Below are 16,884 nucleotides of genomic sequence, written 5' to 3' on the forward strand. Positions count from 1 at the left end.
TCCCACTCCAGAGAGTACAACAGTAGGGAAAGCGTTGGATAGCGTAGGGGTAAAAATTACTATTCCCACTCCAGAGAGTGCAACAGTAGGGAAAGTGTTGGATAGCGGGAGGGTAAAACTTACTATTCCCATTCCAGAGAGTGCAACAGTAGGGAAAGCGTTGGAAAGCGCAGGGATAAAAATTACTATTCCCACTCCAGTGAGTGCAACAGTAGGTAATGCGTTGGATAACGTGAGGGTAAAAATTACTATTACCACTCCAGAGAGTACAACAGTAGGGAAAGCATTGGATATCGGGAGGGTAAAAATTACTATTCCCACTCCAATGAGTGCAACAGTAGGGAAAGCATTGGATAGCGTAGGGGTAAAAATTACTATTCCCACTCCAGTGAATGCAACAGTAGGGAAAGCGTTGGATAGCGGGAGGGTAAAACTTACTATTCCCACTCCAGAGAGTGCAACAGTAGGAAACACGTTGGATAGCGAGAGGGTAAAAATTACTATTCCCACTCCAGAGAGTGCAACAGTAGGGAAAGTGTTGGATAGCGTAGGGTTAAAAATTACTATTCCCACTCCAGAGAGTGCAACAGTAGGGAAAGTGTTGGATAGCGTAGGGGTAAAAATTACTATTCCCACTCCAGAGAGTGCAACAGTAGGGAAAGCGTTGGATAGCGGGAGGGTAAAACTTACTATTCCCATTCCAGAGAGTGCAACAGTAGGGAACGCGTTCGATAGCGGGAGGGTAAAAATGTACTATTCCCACTCCAGAGAGTGCAACAGTAGGGAAAGCGTTGGATAGCGGGAGGGTAAAAATTACTATTCCCACTCCAGAGAGTGCAACAGTAGGGAAAGCGTTGGATAGCGTAGGGGTAAAAATTACTATTCCCACTCCAGAGGGTGCAACAGTAGGGAAAACGTTGGATACCGTAGGGGTAAAAATGACTATTCCCGCTCCAGTGAGTGCAACAGTAGGTAATGCGTTGGATAACGGGAGGGTAAAAATTACTATTCCCACTCCAGAGAGTGCAACAGTAGGGAAAGCATTGGTTATCGGGAGGGTAAAAATTACTATTCCCACTCCAATGAGTGTAACAGTAGGGAAAGCGTTGGATAGGGTAGGGGTAAAAATTACTATTCCCACTCCAGTGAAGGCAACGGTAGGGAAACGGTTAGATAGCGTAGGGGTAAAAATTACTATTCCCACTTCAGTGAGTGCAACAGTAGGGAAAGCGTTGGATAGCGGGAGGGTAAAACTTACTATTCCCACTCCAGAGAGTGCAACAGTAGGGAACGCGTTGGATAGCGGGAGGGTAAAAATGTACTATTCCCACTCCAGAGAGTGCAACAGTAGGGAATGCGTTGGATAGCGTATGGGTAAAAATTACTATTCCCACTCCAGAGGGTGCAACAGTAGGGAAAGCGTTGGATACTGTAGGGGTAAAAATTACTATTCCCATTCCAGAGAGTGCAACAGTGGGGAAAGCGTTGGATAGCGTAGGGGTAAAAATTACTATTCCCACTCCAGAGAGTGCAACAGTAGGCGAAAGCGTTGGATAGCATAGGGGTAAAAATTACTATTCCCACTCCAGAGAGTGCAACAGTAGGGAAAGTGTTGGATAGCAGGAGGGTAAAACTTACTATTCCCATTCCAGAGAGTGCAACAGTAGGGAAAGCGTTGGAAAGCGCAGGGATAAAAATTACTATTCCCACTCCAGTGAGTGCAACAGTAGGTAATGCGTTGGATAACGTGAGGGTAAAAATTACTATTCCCACTCCAGAGAGTACAACAGTAGGGAAAGCGTTGGATATCGGGAGGGTAAAAATTACTATTCCCACTCCAATGAGTGCAACAGTAGGGAAAGCATTGGATAGCGTAGGGGTAAAAATTACTATTCCCACTCCAGTGAATGCAACAGTAGGGAAAGCGTTGGATAGCGGGAGGGTAAAACTTACTATTCCCACTCCAGAGAGTGCAACAGTAGGAAACACGTTGGATAGCGAGAGGGTAAAAATTACTATTCCCACTCCAGAGAGTGCAACAGTAGGGAAAGTGTTGGATAGCGTAGGGGTAAAAATTACTATTCCCACTCCAGAGAGTGCAACAGTAGGGAAAGCGTTGGATAGCGTAGGGGTAAAAATTACTATTCCCACTCCAGAGAGTGCAACAGTAGGGAAAGCATTGGATAGCGGGAGGGTAAAACTTACTATTCCCATTCCAGAGAGTGCAACAGTAGGGAACGCGTTGGATAGCGGGAGGGTAAAAATGTACTATTCCCACTCCAGAGAGTGCAACAGTAGGGAAAGCGTTGGATAGCGGGAGGGTAAAAATTACTATTCCCACTCCAGAGAGTGCAACAGTAGGGAAAGCGTTGGATAGCGTAGGGGTAAAAATTACTATTCCCACTCCATAGGGTGCAACAGTAGGGAAAACGTTGGATACCGTAGGGGTAAAAATTACTATTCCCACTCCAGTGAGTGCAACAGTAGGGAAAGCGTTGGATAGCGGGAGGGTAAAACTTACTATTCCCACTCCAGAGAGTGCAACAGTAGGGAATGCGTTGGATAGCGGGAGGGTAAAAATGTACTATTTCCACTCCAGAGAGTGCAACAGTATGGAAAGCGTTGGATAGCGTAGGGGTAAAAATTACTATTCCCACTCCAGAGGGTGCAACAGTAGTGAAAGCGTTGGATACCGTAGGGGTAAAAATTACTATTCCCACTCCAGAGAGTGCAACAGTAGGGAAAATGTTGGATAGCGTAGGGGTAAAAATTACTATTCCCACTCCAGAGAGTGCAACAGTAGGGAAAGCGCTGGATAGCGTAGGGGTTAAAATTACTATTCCCACTCCAGAGGGTGCAACAGTAGGGAAAGCGTTGGATACTGTAGGGGTAAAAATTACTATACCCACTCCAGAGAGTGAAACAGTAGGGAAAGCGTTGGATAGCGTAGGGGTAAAAATGACTATTCCCGCTCTAGTGAGTGCAACAGTAGGGAAAGCGTTGGATAACGGGAGGGTAAAAATTACCATTCCCACTCCAGAGAGTGCAACAGTAGGGAAAGCGTTGGATAGCGGGAGGGTAAAATTTACTATTTCCACTCCAATGAGTGCAACAGTAGGGAAAGCATTGAATAGTGTAGGGGTAAAAATTACTATTCCCACTCCAATGAGTGCAACAGTAGGGAAAGCGTTGGATAGCGTAGGGGTTAAAATTACTATTCCCACTCCAGAGAGTGCAACAGTAGGGAAAGCATTGGATAGCGAGAGAGTAAAATGTACTATTACCACTCCAGTGAGTGCAACAGTAGGGAAAGTAAATATTTAATATATTCATAAAAATACATTAAATATCAATACCAATAAAAAATAAAGTAAAAGTAATTACCAATTTAATATAATAATTAATCTTTTCAAAATACAAATAAATATTAATTATTAAAATTCATTACCTATTGATACAAATTAATTAACAATTAACATTTATTTAATTAGCAATAAAAAATAATTAACAATTAATTCAAAATAAATAATAATACATAAATTAAAATATTTAATTAATTACAATTAAATTACTTCCCACCCTATTCCCCTATAATCCCACAACCCACTACGGAAATAAATTAATAAAATTAACATAATTATCAATTAATCAATTAATAAAAATCAATTACCAATTACAAGTTCATTAATTACCAATTACAAATTAATTAATGATTAATTCAAAATAAATACCAATAAATACATTAAAATATTTAATGAATTACAATTAAATTACTTCCCACCCTATTCCCCGATAAACCCACAACCCGCTACAAAATTAAATTACGCAAAAATTAAATAACATAAAATTCATAACTTAAAATAAATTTTAATAAAAATATATACTTTTCACACATACACTAAAATACAAAACACTTAAAAAAATTGATATTATTAAAAATTCGATCTTATTAATACCTATATCATATACTTCGATATTTTGACTTTCTATATTTATAAAAATCGATATTAAATTACTTACCTTAAATTCAATATTTTTGTTGACTTTAGTCTGTCTATTCGATATTTTGTCCATTCTATATTTTTACTTCGATATTAATGTAATTCTATATTTTGTATTCGATATTTTGTGTAGTTACCTGCAAAAACACATGTAAATTCAGCACAAACATTTCAGACTGAATAGGCCTCACTTTCATGTTTTTCATGTGCCATGTTTTTAACTTGCACCAAAATTTATTTATTTATTTATTTAACGATTTGTAAAGCGCCTGGTGACCCGGAGGCATCCCCGCGCTGTAAAAGACTTGCGATGACCAAGGGGGGAGAGGAGGTCCTATTTGGGAAAAAGGAAAGTTTTCAGTTCTTTGCGGAACCGAAGATGGCAGGGTTCCAGGCGCAAGCAGCGTGGAAGCGAGTTCCAGCCAGAGGACGCCTTTACTGCGAAGCGTCGACCACCAGTGCGCACCTTCCTGAATCTCGGGACATTGGCCAGACGCTCATTGTCAGAGCGCAGGGATCTGGGAGCCTTATAAGGAATGACCATGTCTCTCAAGATCGAAGGGCCTAGGCCGTTGAGGAGTTTGTGGGCGGTACACATAGCCTTAAATTCAATCCTCTGTCGGATCGGAAGCCAGTGTAGGGCCTTGAGTGCTGGTCTGGCAGAGGCTCTGGTGGGAAGACTCATTAGGAGCCGGGCAGCCGCATTTTGAGCGCGCTGGAGTTTTGCCAGAGTGGATTCGGGGGCTTCTAGATAGACGGCGTTGCTATAGTCCAGACGAGCAAGGATCAAGCCTTGAACAAGGAGTTTCCTCGATAGGGTAGGAAGTAGCGGGAGGATCTTTCGGATAGAGCGCATGAGTCTGAAACAGGTACCTGCTGTTTTGGCTGCCTGAGTCTTCATGGATAGATCAGGTTCGAGCCAGACTCCCAAAGTCTTAATTTCCTTCTTCGGGGTGGGCACCTCGCCAAAAACATCAGGCCAGACCGATGGAGGAATGGTAGCCCATTTCTTGCCCATAAGCATGACTTCCGTTTTAGAATCGTTGAGCTTAAGTGATGAATCGCACATCCAGTGGTGGATTTCCTGGAGTGTGAATGTGTGTGGCAATTTAAATGCAGTCTGTCTGAAGCGCAAATATAAAACAATGCCTGACTGCAGATGAAATCTGCTCCATCACTATCTATAATTAGCATACACCATGTAGTACTGGGCTCCAATTACATGACTTGATTCTGGTTTCATGACTAAACGTGCAGTAATATTGTCCCTTTAATTTCCTATTTTATCATTAAGGTAGAAGAACTTTCATAATATTTTTGAGAACGGAAGCCATTTAATGTTATATTATAAGATGGTGTCTAGCTTTAAATGGGGACACAGGAAGCAGGATTCCTTGATGCACCTGAGCTCAAAAGAAAACAAGCTTTGACAAAGCCAGTAGGTTTGGCCTTATCAAGATGGAGCAGTGGTTATTATTTGTATTTTCTATTGCAAGTATATGCCTCTAAAAGAAAAAGAAAAAACAAAACAGTCACAAAAACATGGCATCTTTATGCTTGCAATAAACATTCAATATTTAAACAACTTTCACTGATGCTGCTGTTTTACTAGTGTTATTTTTTAAACAATAAACTTTGCATCATGCATTTTATTACTGTAGGAAAGTAAGATCTGCTTCTTATGGTTATCCCCACTTTTTGCTTGATGTGATGCCATTTTGACTAGTCTGACTGGGATCCTGCTAATCAGGACCCCAGTCTATCTGCTTTCTCCCTAAACTTTTGTGTTCAGTACTTAGGTACATCCCAATTTGAGACTGGTGTACCCTTGTCAGTCCCTACTATATGGTACACTTGTACCCAGGGTGTAGGTACCCTAGAGGTCTCCCATGGGCTGCAGCATGTATTATGACACACATGAGAGATCATTCAAAATGGAACTACAGGCCTGCCATTGCAGCCTGTGCAAGTTGGTGCATGCACCACTTACTAAAGATATAGGTTTACTATATCTAAGGGTCACTGCATTAGAAACCTATAAGTCACCCCTATAGCAGGCCTTTGCAATTCTTAAGACAGGGTGCTTGGTTCTAAGTGAGAGGGTGGCTCTGCATAAGCAGGACACTCCTGCAGCCTATGGGGTCCATTCTCCTGGGTTGTCAGTGAAGCAGCCATATACTATATAAAGGGGCACATCATAATCGCACGATGACCATTTTGGCTGCAACTAATCCTATCATGTCTGGTATCAAACATGTTGGAATCAAACCTCCCACACCATAAGTGGTGTGGAAGGTATGATTCCAAGCACTGAAAAAGTCCTCTGTTAAGCTCTCAGTGTTCCCGGTACCAGCCTTCTAGTCTTGGACAGCACAAAATGGTTGCTGCCGACCAGAGACACATTTCTGCCCTCCTGCGGCTGTCCCAAGCTCGAGCAGGGGAAGGTAGAATAATAGGCATCCTGTGACAGGGAGGTGTGACCACCTCCCAGACAGGATTTAGTGTGTTAGGGCTGGGTGAGTGCTCTTGCTAGCACCTGAAAGTCTGCATGAGAAGCACATTTGGTGTCCCTGTGCGTAATCCAGTTCAAATCAGTCCTGGGAGCTGTTGGCCCCTGCTCTGGCGTGAAACTGAACATAGGAGTAAACTCCCCCCTGGAAGGGTTCCCTGAATTGTCCCAAACATTTCCTTAGGGTACTTAAGGGCTTACATCGGTGTAGGTCCCTAGATTCGTCCGGGGATAAGATTCAGAACTGAAACCACCGCACTTCTACCGTCTGGGCACTCTGGACTTCGTTTGGGCCTGGCTTTGTCTCCATTCCAGTCTGCTGCATCGTCTGTGCCTGTGCATCATACAGGAAAATCCAAGGCCTGTGAAGCATCAAGGACTACGAAAGTAATCTCCCTTGGAGTGAAGGAGTCACTTCCCTGCATTCACAGGCACCATAACTAAGTTGACCGGTCTGCAGATCCTGAGCTCCACCGGGCTCCATGGGCTCTGCAGCACAGGTGGTGGTTTTCCCTGGCTCCTGAGGCCTGTTCTACCCTCTCACTAAGTTTGAGGCCAATAGCCCTCGTGGGGTTTGCAATAACTGAACCCCTGATTACTGCATCCCCTTTGCAGTTGCAAGGCCTTGTTGACATCTTTTCAAGAAGATCTTTGGGCTCCAAGTAGCCCCAACCTCAAGCACCACCAGATCAGAATCTTTGGCCACACCTCATCGTGTGCATTATGGCCTGCATCTTTTGGCCTGCCCTGACTCCCCTGCTTGTGGTGAGTCTCCTGGACCTTGCTGGTCCCAACCATGCAACTTCTTGACTTCCTGCGTGGGTTGCATTTGCCAAGGCCTGTTGGTGCTCCCACCAGACATCGACCCCTCAGCACTCAACATCCTTCATGAGACAGCTTGTATGTGGGTCTTGGTCATCCTCAGCATTGCCTGGTCCTCACAGCTGCAGAGTCACGGTCAACGTCAGCTTTCCTGAAGCGTCCAACATCGGATGGCATTCGTCTTCCAAGTCGCCTGGTCAACCCTGAGTGACATAGACTCTGTCCCCTCTGCTTTCAGGTAATGCTCTTCAAAAATCCACGTTTGGATTCCTCCAGACAGTTTCTCCTCTTCCAGCAGCGGCACTTTCCTGAAATTCTCCATTGGATTCAACAGCGGTTTTCGACGCCACTTCACACCTATGCATCCGGCTTCCCTGAGATAAGTAACTTGGGTAACAAGGTATCCACGGGGTGGAGGTGCTGTCCAACCTTCTGTCTTCCACTAGGTTTCTTCAGGGTCCACTGGGAAGGGTCCTTAATCTTTAAAAATCCAAACTTGACTTGCACATAGACTTGTATGGAACACATGGTGGTGTTCACACGCTGCACATGCTCTCCGTGGGGTCCCTATCTACTTACCTTGGGTGGTTCTGTGGGCCTCCAGCAATTCTACAACATCTCAACATTGTCTTGACTCAAGTCGTGGTTCTTATACCACTTTCTTAGTATATCGTTTAGCTCCCCCATGGGGCCCACGGTGTATTAGTGCTATTTACTATGATTCCTTTGCTAAGGTATTGTGTGTTTTGTGTCTATCTCTGTGTGGGAGATAGTGTACCGTACTAGATAGTGTTATATAATAAATGCATATTTTTATAAATACTTTGTGGGGTTCTTTCTCATTTAATCTATACTATAAGATTGGATTCTTGTAACTCAAGCTGCTTTACACTCCTTTAAGACTAAGCCTGAAGGCTGCTCTCCACAGCTACCACTTGGTAGCTTTCCAAGGTTACCTGAGACCTCTTAAATCACCATAAGGGATGTCTGGACTGGTGCAAGGTGCCCACTTACATTAGTGACATCATATACCAGGCCAACTGCTCACAATTACTATTACTAGTCAGGAGATGAGAATAAATCACCTAAGCAAGCACTCAAATCGCCTGCAACTACAATTCTACAATGCCAACTAAGCACTTTGTAACACATTTTAAAAAGAAGAGCAAACAAAATAAATAGCAGCAGTTTTAAAGTGATTATAAAAAGTTTAAAAAATGACATTAAAATAGCTTACTTTGAAATGCTTTGACAGTGCACAGAGAGGGGCTTTATTTAGGTGAATGGGAGCAATGTGCACAGGCTTTGCGAAGGGAGCCAATGGGTTAAGTGGGCTGGTTCATGCTGCATGCTGTGGTAGGAAAAAGTTAAACGTGAATGACAATTTTGGAGACCAATGGATGAAGCCTACTGGCCAAAAGCACCTCTAAGTACCCATATTATATATGATTTGTTTGAGTGACAAAATAGTGTGTTGAGGCAGCTAAAGTGGTTACAGATACTGAAATTGGTGTATGAGTTAGAATGGGTGTGCCTGCAGCAAGTTACCCTAAACTTTAGATCACAATCTCATCCAATATAAACTTTCGAGATGGACCATGCATACTTGTTAAACCAAGTATGCTAGTGTGCGTCTTCGTCAATGTCCCTGTTGCTTATTTTAAAGTATGTGCTGTCTTTTTTGAAAATGTAAAACGAATGTATGCATATTAAAACTCTGTGTGGCTATGGATTTCTGCTGTAGCCAAGTAACATTTAAAAAGTCAAGATTACTTTCAACTGTGTAGAAAGAGGCTAAATTATTCCGATTCAAAAAATGTTGGGAAACACGCTGGGACACGGGTTCTCTGCCAAGTGCCTGTGTGATAAGCACCATTGTAGGAAATGGGTGAATGCGATGTAAGAACATTGCTCTAGTGTAGGGCTATGGTGCTCTGCTGCTCTTGTTTAACATATTAATTGTAGGGTTCAGCCATTTCTGATAAAGTACTACACAAGGTTTTCTACAGCACATGCTAATGTGTAATACTAAATATTTATAAGGGTACCAATAAGAAAAAAAAACGAATAAATGCATGTGTTTTGATTGAAGTTAACCTGATTGCCTGCGAGAAAGTCTTTGTAAGAGACAGGTCTTTCTTGATAATCAGCATCATATTGTTCAATTTGTAGAAATTGTACAGAAAGGAAATCAAGCCGCCGTTTAAGCCTGCAGTTGGACGGCCAGAAGACACCTTTCACTTCGATCCCGAATTCACCACACGGACCCCTACAGGTAAGTACTCACCGAACATACCATTGATTGTGCTTCCTTTTACATATGTTTATATATGGGATAAAGTACTACCTACCATACTTTATGGGTTAAAGTACCCCCTGCTGTTAAATTTATGGATATTGCCAGTCACTGAGGACTTTCGTGCCCATATAGAGGAACAAGGCCAAAGGCTGAATTTGTTTATATGGTCATGGGACTGTGAAACAACTTGTAATGTGCTTTTAATATACGACAGGGGGTATTTTTTCCCTATAATAAATTGTCATAGCATCTCCTTCCCAACAGCCACCTAAATTCTTGGTGTCCTGCTATATCATGCTCATTGAAGGCAAGAAAAAAATACTCAGAACCTGTACTGTGCAACTAAAAACACAACAAAGCAGGTAGTACTTTTTGCAAAATAAATATTAGAATCTGCTTAATGTAAGTCAGGTTAGAAATTGCTTTGGGACTCAGATTGTGTAGAAACATGCCGAAACTATATCTTTTCCGCAATGACCTATAGCAGTAGAAAAAATAAGTATTTGCCATAAATAGCTCCTTTCCAGTAATGAGTTTTTCTTTTAGAACAAAAAAATCAGAAGAAGATAAATACAGTTCCCATTTTCCTTGTGAACAATTCAACCTATAACAATATCACATCCACAACATCTCCTACAATTGCATAGTGAAAGGAATTTATATTTCCCATTTTTAACTCCACATCTACTTACCTTGATATAGATATTGTTGATGAAGTGAATGTGATACTTTTGTCATGCGATATATCTCATATGACATAGTGGTGACCCCCCACCCCTGTGATCAAATGCTTTTAACAAAATCATCATCCCTTGTCATATTTTTATTCTGATGAGCATACTAACTGAGAATGGCGAAGTCTCAATTTTATCTTGTATCGTGTGTTCAATCATAAATCAGCACTTTAAGTGATCCTAATGAATCAATCTAGTAGGAACCTCAAATGTATATCAACAAATGTATCCTATTTTAAAGCACTGTCAAAAGAGTTTTAAAGTCTGGCACAGGGGTGTAGTTTCGGGGGAGGGGGTTTTGGGTGTTACACCCCACAAGTAAATGCATGTTCTGGTAAATAGTTGGGTCCAGATGCTTCCAGTCGGGTATGGTGAGTTGTCTGTCAGATTTCAGGACTTGCTACACACACACATTCACAGACAAAAATGCACTCTGCCTCTGTTTTAAAAGTCTTCAAAAATGGTGGCTGTTTTACAAAATATTGTGTTTTCTTTCAAAAGGTACCCCTGCCAATCCACATTCGTCTCCCTTTCCACTGCCACTTTAGCCCCTCTCATGCACCCTGCTTGTCATATAATGTATTTTAATATGCCAGTGTGAGTTGGAAAACTTGAAACCCCCCCACACCAATCTTACTGACTAAGCTGCACCCCATGTCTGATGCATAAGGGTCGTGGCATAGTAAACTTCAAGATGGATGCTCACTAATGAATTTGCACTTGGCGATTCCTGTCCTCCAGACTACAGGCTTTGACGGCCCTGATTGCTTCTGTGTCAGAATCAAGGTTCTATTTATTGCACCTCATAAATATTGATACCCCAGGGTATGTTATTTATTGATTGCAATAAATAGTGTCTGTTCTAAGTTTTCGGGGAATAATACCGGGATTCTGGTGCTAACACACCAAAATCCTAATGGTACTGGATTAGTGTACACTTACTCCCTGTTAAATTTTGTCAGGCTTGACATGTTTGAGATGAAGTGTTCCTGATAGGTGCACTGAAGAAAATGGAGTGTTGATTGCGGTGAGGGAAGGTGGCCCATAAACAGGAGTGTGAGTGCATAGGCCCTTCGGATTAAAGCTAAGTAATGCTAACCAGCCAGGTGTTGCCAGGAGCTTCTAAAGTAACGTGCAGGTTCAGTGGACTGCAGGATTATTTTCTGACTTGAATGTGGAAAGTCTGCATTGCTCTTACACATACTGTGGATATAAAAGGGTAGTTGTTGTGACAGAAGAATCTGAGCTGTGGAAATATTGATTGTTGACACCAGCTGGATTGATAGGGATATAAAGGTATTTTTCATAAACATGAATGAGGTAGGTCTCCTTGTTTGCGGAACCATCTGAACTATTTTTTAGCCCTTATCGTTCTACAAATGTAATCTTTAAAAGTGTAACAGGACCTGACCCAAAATCCAAAATCCAAGGTTGACAGGTTCTGTTGGTAACTGGTGTATCCAGTGAGTGTCACAAATTCTTTTGGTTCTCTTGGCACAAAGAAATCCCATCCTCAGCCAGTCATTCACAAGATATGGGTCAAGACGTTTATTGTGCCTTTTTACCTACTGCAGGTGTAAATCATTTCAGGCACCAGCAGTCCTTCGGTTTGTGACTTTGATTTTTGTAAGTGCAAAAATCAGCCACTTCTCTAAGCTTATCACTTGTTGAATATCTCTTCTTTTTGCATAAGATTTTAGGAGGTAGCAAGGTCGAAAAATCAAAACCTGCTCTTGGAGAGTGGTGTGGGGCAGAACATTTAGGTCAGTAAGAACAAATATCTGTTACAAGAAATAGAGCATTTAGGCCAGCAAGAACAAGAATCTGTCACAAGACATATATTGTCCAAGCAGTGTTATTATTTTACAGAAGCTTGCAAGTCTTCAATGGCATTTAGGAACATTGCTTAGTAATTCCAGGGCCCCTATAACAAAATGATCTATTCTTAAATGTAAGTTTTTTGTGAACTATGTGGATTAAGCTATTATTTCAGAAAGTCTTGCATGCAAATGCTGTAGTCTTACAAGTTTTTTCTTCAAAGGTTACAGCCAAGGACAGCATAGGGCTTTAATATATATATATATATATATATATATATATATATATATATATATATATATATATATATATATTACCTACTGGCGGTCGCCAGTAGGTATATATAGTTAGGATTTTTTCTCTATGGGTTTTTTGAAAATTCTATGTCTAATAACTTTGGCGTTTGTGGACGGAATTGGCTGAAACTTTCAGGAAAATGGAACATTTTGTTTCTGAGCAGCCCTTGAAAATTTGGGGGGGGTTCGTCAAGGGGGGGCTGAGAAAAAAGGGGGGTCCCAAAACGTGTTTTTAACATTGAGTTTTCCATAGGGCGGTTGGCCTCACTTTTAGCCCGAACGGGTGAATGGATTTGCACGAAACTTGGCAAAATTGTAGGGACTGGTAGCCCGATGTGCCTTTTGTAGGTCTCAATATATGTGCTACAGTGGATTTTGAGAAATTAACGTTTAAAAAAAGATATATATCTGTAACAGCGGACCGGGCAGCGCTCCAGGACGCGTACTTTTCGCGCAACGGAGCTTTGTGAAGCGAAGCTGATTGGTTCTCCGGCGTCTGTCAACATTCCAAACAGTCCGTAGCGGCCGCCATCTTGTCTCTCGGTAGGATCGAGAGACAAGAGGAGGCCAAAGCGAAGGGGCAAATGACCATAAGGGGGAATAGTAGATCCTCGCTGACCCCCTACGTTTGATGTGGAGGTTTTAAAAGGGCTCCGCGGGGCAAAAAAAAAAAAAATAATAATAATCGAACGGCTGAATGGATTTGCACGAAACTTGGCAAAATATTAGGGACTGGTAGCCCGATGTGCCTTTGCTAGGTCTCAATATATGTGCTCCAGTGGATTTTGAGAAATTAACGTTCAAAAAAAGATATATATCTGTAACAGCGCTCCGCTTCGCGTACTTTTCGCGTTACGGAGCTTTGCGAAGCTGATTGGTTCTCCGGCGTCTGTCAACATTCCAAACAGTCCGTAGCGGCCGCCATCTTGTCTCTCGGTAGGATTGAGAGACAAGAGGAGGCCAAAGCGAAGGGGGAAATGACCATAAGGGGGCATAGTAGATCCTTCCTGACCTCTTAGGTTTGATGTACCATTTTGTCAAGTTTGGTGTAATTCCGTTCAGCCATTCAGGCTGTAGACGTATGTAAATGTCCTATGGAAAATTGCATGGGGAAAACACATTTGAAAGTGTTGAAATTTAGAACCAATTAAAATGTTACTTTGGTTTTGTATTTGTGTGTGATGAAAGTTAATTGGTTATGTATATATGTCAAATGAGAGGAAACCACAGCCATTTTGTGATACTACTGTCTGAGGTACATTTGTGAGGAATTTTTGGTGGTGAATTTCTGGTGTTTGATTTACACAGTACTAACACTTCTGCTACTTTTAAAAAGGTGAGTTGTTAATTTGTAAGGGGAACTATGTTGTACACTTGAAGATAATTTGAAAAATGTTTTCTGTTATTTATTTGCAGTCCTTCTGTTATACTAAATACTTGATAAAGTTAGTTTTATATTATGTATTACTAAAAACGATAAATGAAAGTGATTATTTTTTTCTGCAATTTACAGCAAGCAATTTCAAAATAAAATGGCTCACAATGAAGAGACCGTGGCAATTTCTTTTGAATTGTCCACTACATTGATTGAAATTGAGAGCACCAATAATGAAATATTGTCACAAGGAGGACATGACTTGTATGATTCCATTAGATTGATTGAAATGGACAGCACCAAGAATGAAATATTGTCACAAGGAGATGACTTGAATGATTCCACTACATTGATTGAAATTGAGAGCACCAATAATGAAATATTGTCACAAGGAGGAGATGACTTGTATGATTCCATTAGATTGATTGAAATGGACAGCACCAATAATGAAATATTGTCACAAGGAGGAGATGACTTGAATGATTCCACTACATTGATTGAAATTGAGAGCACCAATAATGAAATATTGTCACGAGGAGATGACTTGAATGATTCCACTACATTGATTGAAATTGACAGCACCAATAATGAAATATTGTCACAAGGAGGAGATGACTTGAATGATTTTTTTGATCAATCTCTTGATGGCGAATTTATCGAGTGTTTGGAGACCATAGAGTTACAAGAATCATCATTGGAGACTTTTAATGAGGACATTGCTGATGAGGACATGTTACTAGTTCTTTCAAATTTAGAAAATTCTGAAGAATAAATTTATATTTAGAAATCAAAAATTGTTTGAGACATTATTCATTTTTATTTTTAATTTATGAGGTTGTAGCGAAGTGATTGTAGTATAAAATGAGACTTATAGTATAGAGTGCAACATTTTTATGTTACATGGTAAGTTTACTCATATTTACTTCCCTTCTGCCACTATATTATCTCCAATGTGTATTTGACATCTCTTCTTCATCTCCGGCCTCCTTTCTCTCACTGTGTGTCTCCGATGCATCTTATCGCTGCTATTTTGTGTAATTACAGAAGAGAGTAAAATAAAATAGTTCGGAACGTGAAAAGGGGGCAAAGTAGAGTACTCCTCACCCCCTAGGCCTTTTTAGGCGGTCCCAAAAGGATCAGTTTCTGCTTTCCTGAGAGATTATGGTATGAGTTCCATATACCACAATAACTTGCATTACAACATGCAAGATATCTATCTCCTATTACCAACTTTTGGAGATATTCGCGCTAAGCGCGAATATCTCCAAAAAGTAACACCTGCCCTGAGCAGTTCTTAGCCATGTTATCCAATGGGAGGTGGATAACATGGCTAAGAGCATTAGCTCGGTAATGCATGAATATCGCTGAGTTTTTAGCGATATTCATGCATTGCGGCCGTTTATTATCGCATTTGCGATAAACCTTGATAATAGCAAGGTTTATCTTCGATAATTTCTGACGATGCTTAGTGGTAAAAAATTGGTTGGTAAGCATCGTTAGCGATAAATATCGCTTAACTTTGGTAATATGCCCCAACGTCTGTTAACGTTCGATTCGAAGGAAATGAGGAAGTGTTGAAAAACATTGTCTGCGCCATCTTGCCTTTTTTGAAATGCCACACTTTTGTCGTGCACGGCAGCCATTTTAGATGTCTTGACCAGACCCACTCTCTGCACGCTGTCGATTCGTAGCATGGCTCCTCACCCACGCAAGCATCTTCCCTAGGCACTGGTCACCACCGCTCTCTGTCTTATGCATGGGCAATAAACCTCCCCCCATCTGCGCTGCTCTTCCCTGAGAATCACACTCTGTGCCCGCCCGACACCTCCCTTTCGCCCTATTCACTACCGCACCCTCTGACACTCCTCTTTCTCTGTGTCCGATTGTCCAGGCTATCAGCTAGCCCTGCAGATGTAGTTTATGGCCCCAGCTGTAAAGAATCACCCCTCTTCAAAGGAGTTATAGTAGATCAAGGCCCACACCCGATGAGATCCGTCACACCACACGTGTTCCTACTATCTGAAAACCATCCTGTATTGTGATTGGGGAGGGGACCGAGCCTGAAGCGGAAGATTCCAGGAATGACTCTTTGTACATCAAAGTTTTTACAATTATGTGTCACATTAAAAATATATAGCACTCCAACAAAGTAGTAGAAATATAAAACTTTAATAACATATACATATATACAAGAAAACAAAAACAGTAAAAACATTTAAACAACGAAGAGACCGTGGCAATTTCTTTTGAATTATCCAATAGATTTATTGAAATTGACAGCACCAATAATGAAATATTCTTGTCAGTAGCGGTCTGTTGTGCAAATAGTTCCAAGGCAGCAGAACGCGCTGAAATCTAGATGGCACGAAAGTGATGTCTAGTAAGTTGCCGCCCAGCAAAAAACGGCGTGGGGCGCCGCGGGGGTGAGTGAGTCCAGTAGGCACCACAGCTATTCTTACCGGCATTGCAGAATTACTGCTGGGGACAATGCCTGTGCTGTAGCAGGGTCACAGCAGAAACAAAAAGGATTCTGTTGAAGATGTTGTTGGTTTTCAATTTGAAAACAGTTCTGGTGTCAACTGCTATGCTAATGTAGTGGTTAATGTTTTGTTTTCTCTAGAAAATGTAAAAGAGGGGGAGGCAGTCCAAAGTTCCGTTAAAAGGGCAAAGGAAAGGATCGGTGGTTTGAACTATCAGTCAAAAAGGGGAGGGGGTGCAATAATTTTTCCTACCGGGTCACACTGTGCTTTCACAGGAAGTGAGGTCTGCAGGATTCTAGTAATTCAAAGTGAGGCTGGCGCCAGCATGGGAGCGCCGACGTCCCGCGGATACAGTTTCGTCACTCCACGGGCGATCATGGCAGTCATTCCCCATCGGGGGTCGGAGACTCCCGCGGCTCCTCTAGAATCTTCAAGGTCGTGGAGGACTACGGTGGTGGAGTCAACCAGTGACCGGGCCATTTCTTTATGCTGGGCCCGCTCTTGCCAGGTTGACCGCCATTTTGAGAGTTCGGCAGCTACCGGCGATCGC

At 41.7% G+C, this 16,884-nt stretch overlaps 1 protein-coding gene across 2 annotated transcripts in view; it reads left to right on the forward strand.

Annotated features, from left to right (window-relative positions):
- The window catches only part of LOC144763264 (ribosomal protein S6 kinase alpha-2), a 1,818,960-nt gene that overhangs the window by 1,277,484 nt on the left and 524,592 nt on the right, over positions 1 to 16,884 (forward strand). For both annotated transcript variants that reach the window (XM_078648717.1, XM_078648718.1), the window contains exon 12: positions 9,505 to 9,607. In XM_078648717.1, coding sequence (XP_078504843.1) covers positions 9,505 to 9,607 — 103 coding nt within the window. The remainder of the gene's footprint in view (positions 1 to 9,504; positions 9,608 to 16,884) is intronic.

The sequence above is a fragment of the Lissotriton helveticus genome, chromosome 6 (assembly GCF_964261635.1).
Source record: "Lissotriton helveticus chromosome 6, aLisHel1.1, whole genome shotgun sequence".
Taxonomy (NCBI): Eukaryota; Metazoa; Chordata; class Amphibia; order Caudata; family Salamandridae; genus Lissotriton; species Lissotriton helveticus.